The sequence below is a fragment of the Gastrolobium bilobum genome, unplaced genomic scaffold, assembly GCF_033153095.1.
Source record: "Gastrolobium bilobum isolate Gb01-03AN ecotype WA unplaced genomic scaffold, APGP_CSIRO_Gbil_v1 utg6009, whole genome shotgun sequence".
NCBI classification, from domain to species: Eukaryota; Viridiplantae; Streptophyta; class Magnoliopsida; order Fabales; family Fabaceae; genus Gastrolobium; species Gastrolobium bilobum.
The window spans coordinates 65,874-84,360 of NW_026897914.1; the positions used below are offsets into that span (position 1 = coordinate 65,874).

General features: G+C 34.3%; 2 protein-coding genes across 3 annotated transcripts; both read left to right on the forward strand.

The window, feature by feature from the left end:
* The first annotated feature begins 8,445 nt into the window (after positions 1-8,445).
* LOC133311398 (beta-carotene isomerase D27, chloroplastic) lies at positions 8,446-11,424 on the forward strand. 2 transcript variants are annotated; one of them, XM_061512444.1, is made up of 6 exons: positions 8,446-8,899; positions 9,537-9,652; positions 10,368-10,429; positions 10,629-10,735; positions 10,955-11,050; positions 11,121-11,424. In XM_061512444.1, the coding sequence occupies exons 1-6, from the start codon at positions 8,530-8,532 to the stop codon at positions 11,168-11,170; spliced, it is 801 nt and encodes a 266-aa protein (XP_061368428.1). In that variant the 5' UTR covers positions 8,446-8,529; the 3' UTR covers positions 11,171-11,424. The 2 variants fall into 2 exon arrangements, with proteins under 2 accessions (XP_061368428.1, XP_061368429.1); XM_061512445.1 differs by having other exon boundaries at positions 8,453-8,913; positions 9,560-9,652.
* A 3,334-nt stretch (positions 11,425-14,758) lies between these two features.
* LOC133311402 (protein CANDIDATE G-PROTEIN COUPLED RECEPTOR 7) lies at positions 14,759-16,540 on the forward strand. The gene has a single exon (XM_061512451.1). It carries the CDS (start codon positions 14,917-14,919, stop codon positions 16,240-16,242), a length of 1,326 nt encoding a protein of 441 aa, XP_061368435.1. The 5' UTR covers positions 14,759-14,916; the 3' UTR covers positions 16,243-16,540.
* Positions 16,541-18,487: the final 1,947 nt, after the last annotated feature.

An 18,487-nucleotide genomic window follows, 5' to 3' on the forward strand; every position in this document is an offset into this window, starting at 1 on the left:
GAATAGTAAATCATCAAATTATCTCTTTCTCTCTCTTTTACCTTATTGGGCTGATTGGTACTCATTTGGCCCATTACCATGCACTTATATCCAGCCTTTAACTCAAATATTGTAAAAACAAAGCCATTAAAATAATCATAATTTATAGCTAACATCAGGGTACCTTGAGAGTGAGATTTTCAAATTCCTGTTGTCCGATTTACAGAGGTTACTCTGTTCGATTTTCGTCTCCATCAAATAAGAATTAAATTAGAAGAAGTATGCAATGTGATATGTCATGTGAAAAAGGATTAAAGAAATAGAAAAAGTCAACTCGTATTTTTGTAAGTTAAGTCTTCTGCTGTTTCTGTTTGTATTATATGTATGCTAATTGAACCGGCTCGAGACGGGGATGTTACATGCAGGAGCAGGTAGTACCACTTTCTATAATTTGGGTATAATATATATCAGTTTACAATATTCTTTGAAGATGTTCATTAGGTTGATAATACCTGCCAATTGAAGATTGGAACTCGTGGTAGTTGTTTTAAGATGCTATTATAATCATGTTCACAATTGATAAGTTTTAATTCCTTTTTCCTGTGCCAAGGGGTCGGGGCTATGAGATTTTATGTAAATGGTGGGGTTATTTTGTTTTTTACCTACTTTTCCTTAACTTTGAAGTTGGAAGGCTAAGCAATGCCTAAATCCCTTTGACATTGTGGTGCTATTTCATGACAAGTTGCATCTAGAATTTCACTCCAATTCCTGATTCCTTTATTGTGCAGGCCAACTGTGATGATATCAGTTTTTACAAGTTCAGAACAGTATGTTGCTATCAGAATGTCAAAGTATGTCACTGCATTGCTATAAAAGATCCTCTACTATGCAGCACCATGCAATGGATGCTAAAACCAAGCTCATACACAATTAATCAAGGAGCGTGATACCTAAAGACATAGAACGAGCTTGGGAGCGACAAACTTATGCTATATGGAACGGATAGCAAGGAACTTACATATGGATTTACTTTATGTCGTGCATTACTAAATATTAAACAGTATTATTTTATTAATACATTACTTTATATAATAGTATGCCAAATATTAAATATATTAAAATTTAATTAGAGATTATAGTATCAAACATTATCATGTCTTTTACACCAAATATGCCATAAAGTTACAGGTTATCAGATGAAAGATATAAAAGGCTCAAATAAGTGTTTAATAGCTAGTGATCGACTTATCTTTAATTATATCAATTACCTTTATAATTTCAAGGACGCTGGTTCGAATCTCATTTGAACATTGTTTTCTTATTTCTTTATTTTTCCTTTTCATATTAATCATTCGCCTTTGCCAAGAGTTTCTTGATTTTTTTTTGTCGTGTTCATTTTGTCATTTTGTATCATATTCATTCTATTCCACCTTTTTTTATTTTTTCTTCTTTTTAATCATTTTTTTTTTCAAAACATTGACATATCAATTAGTCATTATTTTTTATTTTATAAAGGTGATCCCTGGCAAAGCTTTTTAAAAAATGAAATTTCAAACTAAAAAAATAATGATATATCAAATAGAAAAAATCATCTACAAATAGAGGGGTCACTTTACTCAAGGAATGGAAGCGGGGCAACTGTATTCACTTGTAGTTCATATGTTGCCACGCGGATTTGCAGCCCGCCATTGGTGTCACTTTACATCTTTTCATGTCAATAATGTTATTTATACTCGATTTTTTAAATATTATTTAATAAAATAAGATATATATATATATATATATGTATATATATATATAAAATATATATAGAGGAAGAATTCGTTTACAATTTTTTTTTTTTATAAAATTTTGTAAATTGCACTATGTACTTCCGGGAGAACATAGAACATAGTGTAACGACCTAGTGTTCTCCCAGAAAACATAATGTAGTTTGTAAGAATTTGTAAACAAAAAATTTGTAAATATAACTGTCTCATATATATATATATATATATATATATATATTTATATATATTTATAAATTTCTCTTTCCAGCAACAAAACGTGGGACTCACCTAATTAAAAAAAGAACCAATGAGACTTTTTATGTCAGTGTAGGGTGTATATTTTTCTCCTTCAATAGAAGAAAAACATATCCCATTAGATAGATTATACTTATTTTAGTGTAGGAATAAAAAAAAGTACATCAAATATTGATTATTAATTTGCTTACATCATTTGATTCATATATTTAATAAATTAGAGTCGTTATATATAAATATAATCAATGATCGAGCAATATTTAAAAACCTGGTCCGACCATCGGCTCGGCTAAGGTCAGGGGTCACGGGTTTAACCAAGGCGTCACAGGGTCACTTTGTTTACCTGATTTTATATATTAAAAAACAAATTTATATTCCATATGAAAATTCAAAAAAATTAAATCACCAATCATCAAGGATGCAAAATATACTTAACATAATTCAACCAATTACATCTGCAAATCAATATTACACAAGCTAATCAAAGTATCAAAAAATAAAATAGGGGTGTTCGCTGTAACAACCCGTTGTATACCGGTATTGTTAACATTAATTATGATGTTAAACGCAGTTACAATCACAGCAATTCATTTATAAAAATGCGAATAAACTTTTTCCGATTATTACGCGAGCATTTAAAACCATAAAAAGCGTAATAATTAAAAGCTATGACCGTAACTGTAAACTCTTTGCGGAATAATTATTTAGACTACTTTTATAACTTATTTTACTTACCACAAGTCACTAAGGAGTTCCCATAAACCCACTTAGCCAATTTCACACTTTTACGTTTTCTACCTATCCGAACGTGGTTCGGTCTCTGAATTTCTGCGGAGAATACGCACCTCGAGAACCTCCCATCTTTTGATATGTTATTCGACACTCAATTACCTTTCTAGGAAGCTATCACACGAGTTATTTCGATCTCTTTTGCTCCGGATATCACCGTTTGAAGTTGGACCAGCAAAGCTGCCAGCCAACCCCAAAACAGCTCCAAACATCCTTCACTAAATGAATTACTGAAGACAATCCGCTAAACTAATTACTCTAAAATTTTTATACTACAAACTAGACACCTCAATATTTAATTTGATATATCATACACCTAATTTGACCAAGAAACTAAGCGGGAATAAATTTCCCAAAACCGGCCCAGAACTGCCTTAAGTGCAGGAAGCAAATGGGCAGTCTGCGTTCTCTTCCCTCTACAGGCCGACTTTCAACCCAGAATTCTACCAAATTTTAGCACAAGATATAGGACATCTCACCTTCAAAATGGTGTATGGAACGTCCCTATCGGACCTCTGTGGAGGGAGATATTCTCTCCCTAAATTCGCCTAAATTCTGCCAATTCTACAGAAAATTCGCCAGAGTTTCCTTTGTTTTTCCAAAAATCCCAAATTGCAAATGTGTTCTAATACCTCAAATGTACCTAATAATCATTGGGTGGCACACACTAGGACCAACAATGCCTTGGGGCACTTATAACCCATCACAGTTTATAGTTATTACACAATTCGTATAATGTTGCTTACTTTATTAACACTTGACTCATTTCAATCACCAATGTCTAATTACATGCATTTTCTAAACATACACATAATCATAATCCTAAAATAGGCCTAAGGCCCCTCCATCATATTACATCAAGTATCCATGTACAATTACAACGTCTCAATTACATATTACAACTTACAAATTCATAACTTTAAATTACAACATAAAACATAAACCTTAAAATGACATATACAACTAGACTTAGTCAAAATGATATGAACAAATATGACTATGAATCTTCTCCTACATACATGTGAAATGTTCATGCCCTAAGTCTAGCCTAGGCGCAGTGGCCATCAAAATGCAAAATATGAAATCCTCCAATGACTCATCCTACGGGCTTCTTGTCTGCCGCTCCTGTACCACTCCTACCTCCTGAAATAAAGCCCCCAAGACGGGGTGAGATATACGAATATATCTCAGTAACCTAGAGGTTCTAGAGAATACTCCGTCCAATGGCTCACTTCGATGCATATAAATAATATAAAATAATATCTTGAAAAACGGGATATAGCAAGGGATTTAGAGAAACTGAGGAACATAGGGATACAAAATACGACGAAGCTGGAATGGTCGCTACCAATACCACGTAACGTCCTGCCTAATGGCTCGGCATATAAGCCTACGGGTCTCATCCAAGGCGTGTTCAAAGAACATCCAACCAAGGTACCCCTCCCATCCGTATACACCCGAGACTTCCTAGTGTGCTCCTATCCGGATCACACACCATGACCCTAGGCCAACTGTAACTCCCTCTCGGAGACCTATCCAGTGGAAGTCCGTAACGCTCGAAGGCAAACTGTCTATTGGCCAGAGACTCGGTACATTCTATGTACCCACATACATACTAAATGCATGATCATGTTATTCTACATTACTTACATACATTCCTACCATCACCCTCAACGGGCATAGTGGAACACACAAAGGGATCAAGCCCCAGTACCAAGAGGTTACCTGTATAGTCCTCTTCACTTAGCTCCCAGTAATATATTCTTCGAGCTCTTTATACAACAGAAATGACTACACAGAGGACATTCTCAATTACTTAAAATTCATACAACACATGCAAGTTATCAATTAGACAAGCATGGTTCCAACTACTCACCTCAATCCCACTTGGTCCAAGACCAAGGGCAATCCACCGAACTCACAGTTCAGGGTTCAATTCAACGTACGGCAACCTACAACAAGCATGTACGAATCATCAATACACGACAATTCTATCAGAATACGAAAAACGTCAAAAACCTCCCCTACACCATGTAGGTTCGGCCAAGGTAGGCTTATTTTACAATTTATTTTTCTAAATTTTCTTTCTCATTTTCTTAGGCATCCTTAGGTTACCAAAAGACCATATCAAGTGCCACTTTTCATTTTACGTCTTCCAAACGTCGTTTTGCCTAATATTTTACTCTAGGACCAATTAATCACTCAACACTACCAAGTATTTTTCCATTGGTTTTCCAACCTTCCAACCACCACACAACCCATCTAATTACCTTACCATACACAACACATCATCCAACCAATTTTTCAACATAATTTCCTCTCTTTTTTTCCTTAATGGCTGAAATTCAACATAGCCCTCACCAAGGGTGATTCATTCCAAATCAACTCTTCCATACCACATACAATCTCATTTTTACACCATACAACTATACAAAAATCCAATTATACAATCCTATCACAATTTCAAAACATAAAGTCATGGCACCATCAAATTTTCCTAAGTTAAAAAAACATATTTTTCAACAATAATTTTCATTGCATTTAGAGTAAACACCCTTTTTAGTCCCTGGCAATATCTACGAAGTCCTTTTCAGTCCCTGGCAATAAAAAAGGACCAAATTGGTCCCTGAAAGTACAAGAAAAGGGGCACTCTACATATTTGGGAGTTGACATAAGGACTAACATGACCCTTTTTTTGTAATTTCAGGGACCAATTTGGTCCTTTTTTATTGTCAGGGACTAAAAAAGACTTCGTAGATATTGACAGGGACTAAAAAGGGTGTTTACTCTTGCATTTATAGCTCTAACACATCATTCTAAGATATTATCATGTACAAACAATTTCCATTTGAGCTCTCTAAACACATCAATCAACAAAAGTCCCTTTAGGGTTAATGGAAATAAATCATCAAATTAATCCATGAGAGGTGTTGAAACTTACCCACAATTACGTCACAAAGCTCCTCCTAGAACTCCACAAGCAATGGCTTAAGAAATCAACCCCAAAATCACAAAACTCCAAGAAAATTTGTGGCTGTATATGCCCTTTTTCTCACAATAGAGAGGGTTTCAAGGGAAACTAATCGGTGGAACGAGTTCGGGTGATGATTTCCATCAAATTTCAAGATAAGAATCGTCTGATTCGATTAAGAATCGATGAAGTTAGCAAGGAAATAAATTTGAAACTCAAATGGTCATGGAGGGGGGAAGGGAGAACGAAATTTGGAGAGAGAAAAGAGGTTTTAGATTATGGTGAATAGTGTTGGTCCATGTGGCTAAGTTCACTTAAGTGAGGTGGGCCCCACCGCCACCTCACGCGATTTTAAACTAATTCGAATTTCCCTCCGATTTCACTAAACGTTCATAAATTCACAATCTATTTTGAAACTCTAATTTTTAACATTAACCATTGTCCTTTAATTACCCTTGATCAGATGAATCCTGAGTTTTCGGGTCGTTCGGAGAAAATGCTGTTTTAAGCTGTTGCGCGCGCCGTTAGCACGCTTCCCCAAACTTACTTATTTCCATCAAATTTTATCAGAAATCATATTCCCTAGTTCTATAAACCATTTATAACTCATATTTAAAACTTAGAGCTCAAAACTCAATCGGCACACTTTACGGGGCGACTGTATCGCGATATTTTTACCCGATAAAAGCACTTTTCACTTAATTTTCTGAAACTTGCCTAACCACTCAATTTTTCATTTTGAACCCATTTCTAGGATTATTTTTATCATCTGAGACCTTCTACTCAATTTTTATCTTCCTAGGATTGCGTGTTGGCTAATTACCGTTTTACCCTTCCTTTGTATTTTGACATAATTTTCAGGATTTTCACTAATCTTTCCCTTTAACTCATGTTTAATATCTTAATGTTTAATTTAGAAATACGAGGTGTTATAATCACCCCTCCTTTTAGAATTTTGTCCGCAAAATTAACCTCGTACCGGTCCACTGACTCGGGATATAACCAAGGAATCTCGTCCTTTGAAAGTCTTATCACATTGGCAATTTCCAAAATCACCAATCATCAAGGATTCAAAATATACTTAACATAATTCAACCAATTACATCTACAAATCAATATTACACAAGCTAATCAAAGTATCAAAATATAAAATAAGGGTGTTCGCGATCTATATTGGATTAGTTTTGAAGCAAAGATCATATGATCCAATCTCTTCGGTTTAATCATTTAATCATCCATTCGGTTTGAATTTTTTTTAAAATTTGATCCAATCTTATTCGGTTTGGATAGGATCGATTTTCGATTGTTTGAAAAGCCTAAAATTTCAGTCATACAAATCACTAGCTATATTAAAATAAAACCATTCAAAGTTACAAACCTTTGAAAAATTCAAATTTTCAAACTAAAATAAGTCTTAAAACTCACGAAGAGTTAAAATAAATTAATAGACAATAAAAAACTAAAATAAGATAGTTTGTTATCAATAACATCCAAGATTTCAAGTGATAATCTTTCAAAAATAATAAATACATAATATATTGGATCGGTTTTCACCAACCAAACTCAAAATTGATCCAATTCAATTAAAATATGTTGGTTTCTTTTCAATTTTTGATTTTTTAATTTTCGGTTAATTCGTTATTGGTTTTTCAATTCGGTTACCGCGGTTTGAATCGGTTTAGTTCGGTTGATAAACACCATTAGTATAAAACACATATTCCAATGGAATTAATGAAAAGTTATATCATCAAACTCAGGCCCTCCTGGTCTTCCATGAACAATGGCATCTCATCCAATTCAATTTCTCAATTCACTATTGTTGCGATGCAATTTAAAAGTCTTAGTTTGCATAATTTTTTATCTATTGTTTTCTTGATATGAGAGTAAATATATCAAGGTCGGAGAAATCTTCAAACCTTATTGCTCAGTAATACAATAATACCAGATATGCTCAAAGCAGAGAAACCAACCAAGAAAAAGAGTGAATTAGTGAAGAAAAGAACCGCCACAGCGAAGGAGAGGCTGTGGTGCGACGGAGAGGAAAGACAGAAAAGGCAGAGCAACGAAGGAGAGGTGGAGGAATCACCGAGATGAAGACTTTTGGAAGAGAAGAGAAGATTTGATTTTGTTCTTCACTCTCAAATTTCAGATAAGATTTTTTTTTTCACAAAATAACGTTATTTTATGTAAAAAAAATTTATTTATCTTTTTTAAACACAGTAACCCCTCTGATCCGAGAATCACCGAAACCCAACCCTTAAAGAAAGAGAGTCAGGGTTCCAGACGAGGTTTTAGAACACTGCGTCCGAGATTAATAATATAACTTATTCTGATATAAAATAATCCTTATTCACATTTTTTAACCAAAGAAGTAGTGTATACACACAGTTTTCTTTTTCAAAGCTTTATTTATATATTTTTCGGTTCAAATGTTTTACGTTCAATGTTATCCTGCAAAAATGGAATGGAATATAAATAAATTAAAATATAGACTTTCAGTTAATAAAAATTATAGTAGATAAGGCCCATACAACCAAATATTATTTAATATAATAATAAAAGGAAGTGAACGTGTGGTCTAGAGCAAATAAACTCAAAGAAGCCATTCTAACCCAATCATGTCGATACGCATGTGAATATTTCGTGCGCATAATTTTAGATTATCCACGTGCAAAGCAAATAATCAAATTTATTTATCTACTGGGATTTTAGACAAGTTGTTGTGTTGTGTTCTGTGTGAATTCTGAAACATAACAGTGGGAATTGATGGTGGTTCTGAGCTTCCAGGTTGTTCAGGTAAGTCCTCACCGACCCGTATCATTGCTTGGACAAAGAGCATGTGGTATCATTAGTATTCGATGTGGAATAGCTGAGCCATCAGGTGTACCAGCTCCTTTGGGACAAAAGACGCGTTACAATGATGGCATTTTTGAGAAGGCTTTCATGACACTTTTTGCACGTAAAATGGAAAGATTTGCAGATCCAATAGGGAAAGATAAAGAGAAGAAGGGTTGGTGGGATTGGGGTTATGATTATGAGAGTTTCGTGGATGTGTCAAAGAGGGTAATGCAGCGTAGGTCTCGTATTCAGCAGCAACAAGTGGTTCGAGAGGTTCTCCTATCTATGCTTCCTCCAGGTGCGCCTGCTCAGGTGGATAATTTTTAGTGTTTTATTTCTTTTCATTTTTACAAATGCATCTATAATTTCAATTTCTAATTTTACTTCTCTTGTGTTGAAATTATAGAAAAGTAGGCATAGATGGAGGGGGAAAAAAGATTGAATAATATTATACACTGATGTGTTAGGAAGTGATCTAAAAAACCATAGCATATAAGTTGGGGATTCCTAAAATAATGAAGCAAAATAATGAGAGTTCTTTAAAATATTCTAAATTATATGATATCTTCAAGATATTTGAACATTATGTTTGATCCTAGTCATTTGTGTATATGATTTTTGTGTAAATTATTTCTTTATGACCGAAAGGTTATACGCTTGAATCCAGAAAATAGTCTCTTTGTAATTATGTAAGGGTAAGACTGCGTAAAATAATTGCCTTCATCCTATCTTCGCTAGTCGGGGTTTAACGAGGACTGAATTTTAGTTACGGTGGTAAATGGTGAGAAGGGTTTGAGTTGAGGAGTTTCTTTTCCTTGACTGGCTTTTAAACATCTAGAATATATAGGTGCCTGCTCTTAGGCCTGTATCTGTCTTCAATTTATTTATTTATTTTTTGGTTAAAACAATTTGAATCGTTTACTGTGTGTATTAAGTTGCTTTAGCTATGTTACCGCAGTTCAGGAAATTATTTCCACCAACAAAATGGGCTGCAGAGTTTAATGCTGCATTGACGGTGCCTTTCTTCCACTGGTTAGTTGGGCCTTCTGAGGTAATTTTTTTACTAAATTCTATTCATCATTGTAATTTATATTGCCATGACTCAATTTAACAATTTTTTTTTCAACCTCATAAGGGCTTTGCATTACAAAAATAGTTTACACCCTGATTCTACAAAGACATCTAGGAACATTTTTTTGGAACCTTTTCAATTTGCCATAATACATAACCAAGCAGCATCTCAATTTTTGGATTATTGAATGATTCTGCCATCTTGCATACAAAAGTTCTCCATGCTATTTAATATTGTCCTTATGCTTCCAGTTTGTGCAAGTTTGTAGATTTGCAGAGCTGCATTAATATATGTTTGATAATTTATTAAAAATCCCTTAGATGTTTCAGTCATTTTCAACCTTCATATATAAACTTTATTCTGTAATACATATTCCCCTGAAGTTTGAATTAGAATGAAAAATGCTAAGTTGTGCAAGTTTTATAGGCATGGGAAAGAATTGAGTCAAGTCAGTTTGCAAGTTACTCAACCTTCTTCTTGTGACTAATGAGACATCAAAACTAATAGAATTTAATCTATTTTCATTCTAACCCAAATTTGATGGGGTTAAGAGCTACGAAATAAACTTCACATATGAAAACTGAAAATGACTGAAACATCAAGGGGTTATTTGTAATTCATCCTGTGTTACTTGGTATTTTCTGCTATATTACTTAGTGCTGTCATTAATATTTAGATTGTTGAGATGCACTAGGTTGTGGAAGTAGAGGTAAATGGGGTGAAGCAAAAAAGTGGCGTCCATATAAAGAAATGCAGGTAGATTTCATGTCTCTGAGTATATAGAGATTAGAGCCATCTTTGTCTGAATGATAGCAATCAATTGAGGCTGGAAGGCCAGAAAATTGACAATTAGTAGCTATTTAATTTGAGAATTTCTAAAATTTGCATTAATAAGATCCCATTGTAACAATTATCTCCCTTTTTTTTTGTTTCCTTGATATTTATTCTTGCAAAGGTACCTGGAGAACAGTGGCTGTGTGGGAATGTGTGTCAATATGTGCAAGTTTCCTACCCAAGATTTTTTCACAAATGAATTTGGACTTCCATTAACAATGATTCCTAGTATGTCTTCTTACCTTTGATTACTGGCCAAAAACTCTCAAGGTCCACATTCTTTACAATGAAGACATATGACTTGCCCAAAGTTTTTACTTCCAAAGTTTTTTTCTTCTTTCTCTCTATTTTTTCTTGCTTTTTATTTGGCCAGTGACTCCAACTAGTTTGAAATAAAGGTGTTGTTGATATTGATGTTGATACATATGTATCTGAATTTAATCTCAGATTTTGAAGACATGAGTTGTGATATGGTGTATGGCCAAACCCCACCTCCATTTGAAGAGGACCCAGTTTCCAAACAACCTTGCTATGCTGAAATATGTAAGTATGATCCTCTCAGTGTTCAATCGACCAAAAGATTTTCATATTCTAACGAGGTAATAACTTGCAGGCTCTGTGGCAAATCCAAGCTCCAGTGTATGTCCTAAACTACAAGCATGAACACATACTCCTTTTGGAATTAAATGACAAAATTTGTGTCTACTAAGCTTCTCATTTCGACCCGAGGTTGTCCTGTTATCATCTAGCTTCAGAAAACTTCATTTATCACGCATGAAGTAATACCAGCCTTATACTTTTTTTTTCCCTTTAATACGGTTATTGCACTCACAAATGATTGGGCACTGTCTTAAGAATACTGCATTGTAAATTTGTAGTTATAATGTTAAATATTAGTTACATATCACTTTGGTGCATTGCACTCTAATTTAACATATCTCTATCCCAATATTTCCCTTTCTACTGAAACTAAGGTTTATTTAAGAGAATATTATCATAAATGGTAAAAAGTATCTGTGTCTTTTCTTCTTTGTCAACGCGTGTCTGGGATAGTAGGATGTGTCTCCATCAATATATGAGTTTCCTGCAAATAAAAAGAAAACAAGTTTACCAGAAGCTAATGCTGTCTACTAACTACCATCACAACATAGTTTCAGGCCAAGACAAATGCTATGATGGTTGTTAACGCTCCACGCAGATTTGTGTGGTTATTAGGTATGGTGAAGGCAGTGTTGGATTGTATGCCAAATCTAGCCTTGGCAACGTTAGGGGGTAGGTTATGAGGGTAGAATCAGATTGAACTGATGGTTTTTGAAAAGGCTCAAACTTTTAGAGAGAAACTGAAAGATTTTTGTAGGATAGGAGGGCATGTAAGAACAAGAGCGTTCTGAATATTAAAGTGTTAGTGATAGATAAGTTTCACATCAATTAGAAATTAATCAAGTGAGTATGATATAAGTACAAAAAATCCATAAATCTATAATTTTAAGTTAAGATGTGGTGTCTGCTTATTTATTATTTGGTCCATTGGTGGATATATTATTTGCAAAAGGTTTTGGGCTTCCCATACTATTCTCATATCTGGTATGAGAGCCAAAAAGATTTGGCTGGACCTGATTAAGTTATAGCTTTTGGGTTAATAATATGGGCTTCTCTTTTCTCGTGTCTCTAATGTCATAGATACAATAAGTGGTGGAGCTCATCACTTGTTAAAAAAGAAGAAAAAACAAAAAGGACAGCACGATTTTCGATGTCTCATAACATGAGAAAATTATCTCCTGTTACATGAGAAAATGATTTTCCTAATAATATTTATTTAATTCAGTAAGTGGTTTTAGAATTGAGGTTATGAGTTTGATTTAAAGAGAAACATTGATTTCGACTCGATGTTGGATGGGGATTGTTAACACATTAATATCCTGTCTTAACAAGACTAGGTTGGCCCAATCCGGATAACCATGTGAGCTAGAAAGATTTGTGCCTTTATCCTGCCTTAACAAGGCCATATTGGCTCAATTCGGATAACCATGTGGGCTTATATAAAAAGATTTGTGTCCTAACTGATAAATATAATTTTTGAATTAATGATAAGTACTTAGTCCAACAAGTATTATTAGAACCAAGATCATGAATGTTAGAAGAAAGATTCTTGGTTGTAGCTAAACATATAGCCTTAGCAACGCCAGGTAAGTCGGAGCTAGACTGAATTTGATTCATTGATAAGGCACAGAACCAGGCAAGTGCAGGGAGGGGATTGTTGATTGCAGGCTAGTATTTTGCCTTTGTTGGACCGAAGTTAGATTGAACTCTTGCGCAAGTTGATGAGCTTCAACAAAAAATATTTGCATTTTAATTAATAGTTATAACTTTTGATGCCACCAACCTGAGTTCAATTTCTACAATGACATAAATTACTAGTAGATTCTAAGAGGGTATTGTAGGTTGTAAGTCAAAATCCTACCATAGAAAAAAAAAAAAAAAGAAAGATTCAAGTTAGATAGTCGATTCCTAGAAGGTTCCAAATGTTAGGCATTTGTTTGGAGGGAAATTGTTGGTTGTGAGGTAGCATTGTACTTTGGGAAAAAGTTATTGTTTTCTCTAATTAGTTTGCATCTAAAATTGATTAGTTGTCTAAAGGGCCACTATTTGAAGCTGCCAGCGATGGCTCCTGCGTAGGTATAACTGGGTTAAATCAAAATGGATCGTATCTTAACAATTTGTATAAAATTTAACCCAAGTTGTCTCGCATCAGTTCTTGTGCCTAGATGTGTAGCAAATGAAACATTTTTTTTTTCTCCACTTGTTTTCAAACTCATCTGAAATAACTTCAAAGCAAAAATGGGCAACTAGCAAAACCTTTTTTTTATACTTAAATAGAAAATGTTTTCTTTTCATGGAGGCAAGTAAAATTTAGGAACTTTAACACCCAATCTCAATTACATAGATTTATAATTAGAATAATCAAACATAATTATAAACAAATAGCAATAAATTCATTCTGTGTATTAAACAAGCCGTTCTGTTTAACTTGCTGGTTAAATAGGTTAATCCGATTATTCAATTCATTTTGACAGATTTCATGATCAATCATGAATTTCTGTTGAGTGAATGTGTATGTTGAAAGTAATTTAAAAATTTAATAATATTTATAATTATATAACTAGTTTTCTTATAAAGGTTAAATAAAAATTAGGTACGGGAATCAAAGTTCAAATATAAAAGAACTATGCGACAGATATGTACAGTTGGAATATTCAACAGAAATTTCTAGACATTACAAAAGTTTTTAAAAAAAAATTAAAAATGAAACAAGTTACTAATGATCGTGAAAGAATAAAGAAGAGAGAATGTTTGCAAATTCCACCAAAGAAGATGAGGATTGAGGATAATTGTTGCAGATCTCATCTGTAACATTAAGAATTAAAAATGTGAATTTCATTAAATTTTATATTTACTTCTCTTTATAAACATTAAATACGTGGACCATATTAAAATTTTAATATCATATAAAATTCACACATTCCTTTGAAAGCTAAGTTCATTCTTCACTTTTCATGTAATTATAGTATTTGGTAAGTGAGTCCAAGAATTTAAAAATAATTAATGAAACTCATTATTTTTATACAAGTATAGCGGATAAATTTTATTTATAAAACAAAAAAAAGACAGTTATATTTATTTATTTATTTTTTATTATCACTTATTATTAAATATTAATTATTAATTTTCATCAATCTAACAATTATAATTTATTAAATCATATTTATTAATTAATTATTAATTTTTAATAAATTATAATTATTTTGATAGTAAAAAATAATAATAAAATAATAAAAAAATAATATTATTCTATAATAAATGATAATCATTAAATTAGTCAAAATCAACTATTAAAATTTAATAAATTTATTTATCAAAAAAAAAATTTAATAGTAAAAAATAAGAAAAAAGTGTTTATCATTTTAAATGACAGAAAATTATGTCATTTTAAGAGAGATACAGACATAGAACATTTGAATTTTAAATTAAAAAAACCACTCACTTTCTCTCTCCCATGATTTCTGTTTTTCTGTGTTTATCTCTCTTTTAAAATGACATAACTTGTGTTATTTAAAATGAAAAACACCAAATCCAAAAAATAAATAATAAATAAAACATTTTCCTAATAAAAAACAGAATTACCAAACCCCATAGTATTTAATAGTTAATTTTTACCAGAAAGGAAATGATTTAGTAAGTGCTAGAAATAGCGCCACTGCCACATCTTTTACTTGCGTGCTGACAATTTCTTGTTGACTGGTTTGGTGTGTCGTGGATTTACATTGCCAAGCTCTTCTCTTTCTTGTTAAGCAACCAAATCTTTAGATCTGATCTCAGTTTCGGAACCCGATTCGACGGTGACCGTGACGATGAAGATGATGGGGTCGTGTTCACGTTCCTCCTTCTTCCTCATCCTCTTCCTCTTACACTCTCTGTTCCTCACTTCTCTCTCCGAGATCCGTTTCTCCGAGATCCGAAACGACGACCGTCCAATCGTTCCCTTCGATCAATTCGGTTTCACACACAGCGGTCGCCTCGAACTCAACGTCTCCAAAATCTCTCTCTCGAACTCGAACCTCGACCTCTCCAAGGTTGGTTTCTTCCTCTGCACACTCGATTCATGGCTTCACGTTCTCCAGCAACTCGAAGATGGCGAGATTCGTTGCGCGCTTCAATCAGATCTCGTCAAGTCCGTTTACACCTTCAGTTCCCTCGAAGGCAAGGACTCGTTCTCCACGCTTTACAGCGAAACCGACGCCGATCAGTACAACCTCGTTTTCGCTAACTGTCACCCGCAGCAGCTGAAAGTCACCATGGACGTTCAATCGGCGATGTACAACCTCGACGGAAAGAGCGGCGTCCGCGATTACCTCTCCGCCGGCAGCACCGTCCTCCCTAGGGTTTATTTCCTCTTCTCGTTGGTGTATTTCGCGCTCGCCGCTGTTTGGATCGCGTTTCTTTACAAAAAACGGTTAACCGCTTTTCGCATCCATTACTTCATGCTGGCGGTTATTTTCTTGAAGGCTTTGAATCTGTTATGTGAGGCTGAGGACAAATCGTTCATAAAGCGCACGGGGAGTGCACATGGTTGGGATGTTCTGTTTTACATTTTCAGCTTCCTCAAGGGGATTTCGCTGTTCACCTTGATTGTTTTAATTGGCACTGGTTGGTCCTTCCTTAAGCCTTTCCTTCAGGATAAGGAAAAGAAGGTTCTCATGATTGTGATTCCTCTTCAAGTTATTGCAAACATTGCTCAGGTCGTTATTGATGAGAGTGGACCCTATGGACATGACTGGGTTACGTGGAAACAAGTGTTTCTTCTTGTTGATGTTGTTTGTTGCTGTGCTGTGCTCTTCCCTATTGTTTGGTCCATCAAGAACCTCCGCGAGGCCGCGAGGACTGACGGCAAGGCTGCTGTTAATTTGATGAAGTTGACCCTCTTCAGGCATTACTATGTTGTTGTTATCTGTTACATTTACTTCACGAGGGTTGTGGTTTATGCATTGGAGACTATCACCTCTTATCGGTATTCTTGGACAAGTGTGGTTGCTGCGGAGTTAGCTACGCTTGCTTTCTATGTGTTTACCGGTTATAAGTTCAAGCCGGAGGCTCACAATCCGTATTTCGTCATTGATGATGAAGAGGAAGAGGCTGCCGTGGAGGCTTTGAAGATTGAAGATGAGTTTGAATTGTAATTTCACTGGAAATACAAAATAAGGTTTTGCCAAGATAGATATGGTTGATGAAGTTGGTATGGTGGTGCTACTGCTATGCGATGTTCAGGTTTCATCTCAACAACAACTAGAAAATTTCATGTTACATTTTATGGGTATAGTCAGTATTCATTAATCATTGTGCTATATTTTCTGTGCTCTGGATTTATGACCAGGTCTTTAATTAGTGTTATAATATCCTAGAACCTTTGTAATGCTGTGAATCATATATTACTTCTAAGTATTGACACCAATACCTTGCAAATATTTTTTTTTGTCATGATTGCTCTTATTTTAGTTATCTTTCAGCTTGGAACTTCTGTTGCGGCAAATTTGTTAAGTTAAGTTGGAATTTGTCCAACCATTAGGGCTAGATCTCTAAATTTGTTAGAAACATTAATTGTCTGTTATTACTTATTACAATTTTTTCAACAATTAGCACTGCAATTCTGATTTTGCATATTTAGATGTAGAAATGTCATGTCGTCTACATTGTATGATTGTGCAATTTTGTTAATACAATGGAAAATTTAATGTCGGCTATCCTAAGTTTCACATGGGGGAGAGGGATTTCTGAAATAAATTACTGGACCCAAGCAGCATCTATGCCACCACAACCCTGTTCCACACAAAATTAATCCCTTAGTCTAATGAGACCATACTTGTCAGTAGCAGGTGGCGGCCGACCCCGAAAATGTTATAGCAGTGTAGTGGGTAGCGATATTGCTGCTATGGTGAAGTATTAATTCCACATATATTATACTAACAGTCTAATACTACACAAATATAAATCCTCAAACATAAGAAGTCTTACAAAATCAAACACATAATTCCACAATCAATATCAAATACAAGGAACATGAAGGAAGGATCCAAAATTAAACACAAATGAACATTGAATTCCAAATCAAACACATAATTTCACAATCAATGTCAAATAGCGGGTAGCGTCGCGTTGCACACCTATACATGCCGCGACCTTCTGCTCAGCGTCGTGTCGTGGTTGTAGCGGCCGGCCGCCGCTACACACTACTGTAGCGGTTTAGCAGCACTACATGCCGCTATTGATAACCTAGAATGAGACTAGGAGTGCAATAACACTATGACAAAGAAAAAGGATTGGAGCAACCAGAGAATGCGAGGAGAAACCAAAGCCAACATTTTTTTTATTCTCTTTTTGCTCAACCATTGCCTCTCTCCCCACTCCATGGTAAACTTCTTTCTGTTTATTTCCAATCACTGTTCCACCAGTAATTTGCCAGAAACCTCTATTAATGATTCACCCCATGAGAACCGGTCTTCATTTTCCTCGAAATCCACAACTTTCACATAGAATGAGGAGCAAGATCGAATAAAAGAGACTAGGAATGTAGGGAGAAGAATCTAAGAGATTGGACAGGGCTCACACTTGAGCCTCAGAATCAGAGACCACCTCCGATCCATCTCAGTTGCACTGTATTACTATCAATGTTGTTAAAACGTAGAGTTTACGTAGAAACGGTGGGGGTGAGCAAAAACGTAAAATCGAAAAACGTAAACGAAACGTAAGAGTTTACTACGTACTAAAAAAAATATATAAATATATATATATATATATATAAATAAATATATCCAACATATATTACACCAATACATAAGTTATTATAAATTTAAGTTCAAACACTAAAGTAAATAAAAATGAAGTTTAAACTCAGTCATCATGATACAAATTAAAATCCAAATATTAATTAGATGAAATAACCCAATATTTAACATTATTAAAATGAATTTGGATAAAAAAAATTCACATATAAGATAAGTAATAAAAAAATATAAAAGATAAATGATAGAGTTTTTGAATTTTTTTCCTATAATTTTATAGCCATTATAGTGTGTGAATATATTCTAAATATTTTCAATTAATACACTGTGATGTATTAATGGAAAAAAAAAACATAAGTAGCAAACTAGGCCAACCCAATCCAATAACTAATGAGCCCAAGTCGATAAGAATATGAAACGCAACAGTTTTGTTAGGGTTTATGAGTTGAATAACAGAGGTGAGAAATCAGAGAGGGAAGAAGGGGTGGGAAGAAGAAACGGGGAAGGTCATTGCAAGAAACCCTTTGTCATCGATTGGAGTCTTGCAAGTTCAAGTATTCTACCATTGATGAACTCGTCAACCATCTTCGCTCAACTTACCCTGATTACCAGCGAACGAAGCACGAAGACAGATTGCAAAAGATGG

Coding starts and splice junctions, on each gene's coding strand:
- LOC133311398 (XM_061512444.1), top strand. CDS start 8,530: ATGGTGGTTCTGAGCTTCCAGGTTGTTCAGGTAAGTCCTCACCGACCC. Junction 8,900..9,536: donor CCTATCTATGCTTCCTCCAG/GTGCGCCTGCTC, acceptor GTGTGTATTAAG/TTGCTTTAGCTATGTTACCG. Junction 10,430..10,628: donor GTCCATATAAAGAAATGCAG/GTAGATTTCATG, acceptor ATTCTTGCAAAG/GTACCTGGAGAACAGTGGCT.
- LOC133311402 (XM_061512451.1), top strand. CDS start 14,917: ATGAAGATGATGGGGTCGTGTTCACGTTCCTCCTTCTTCCTCATCCTC.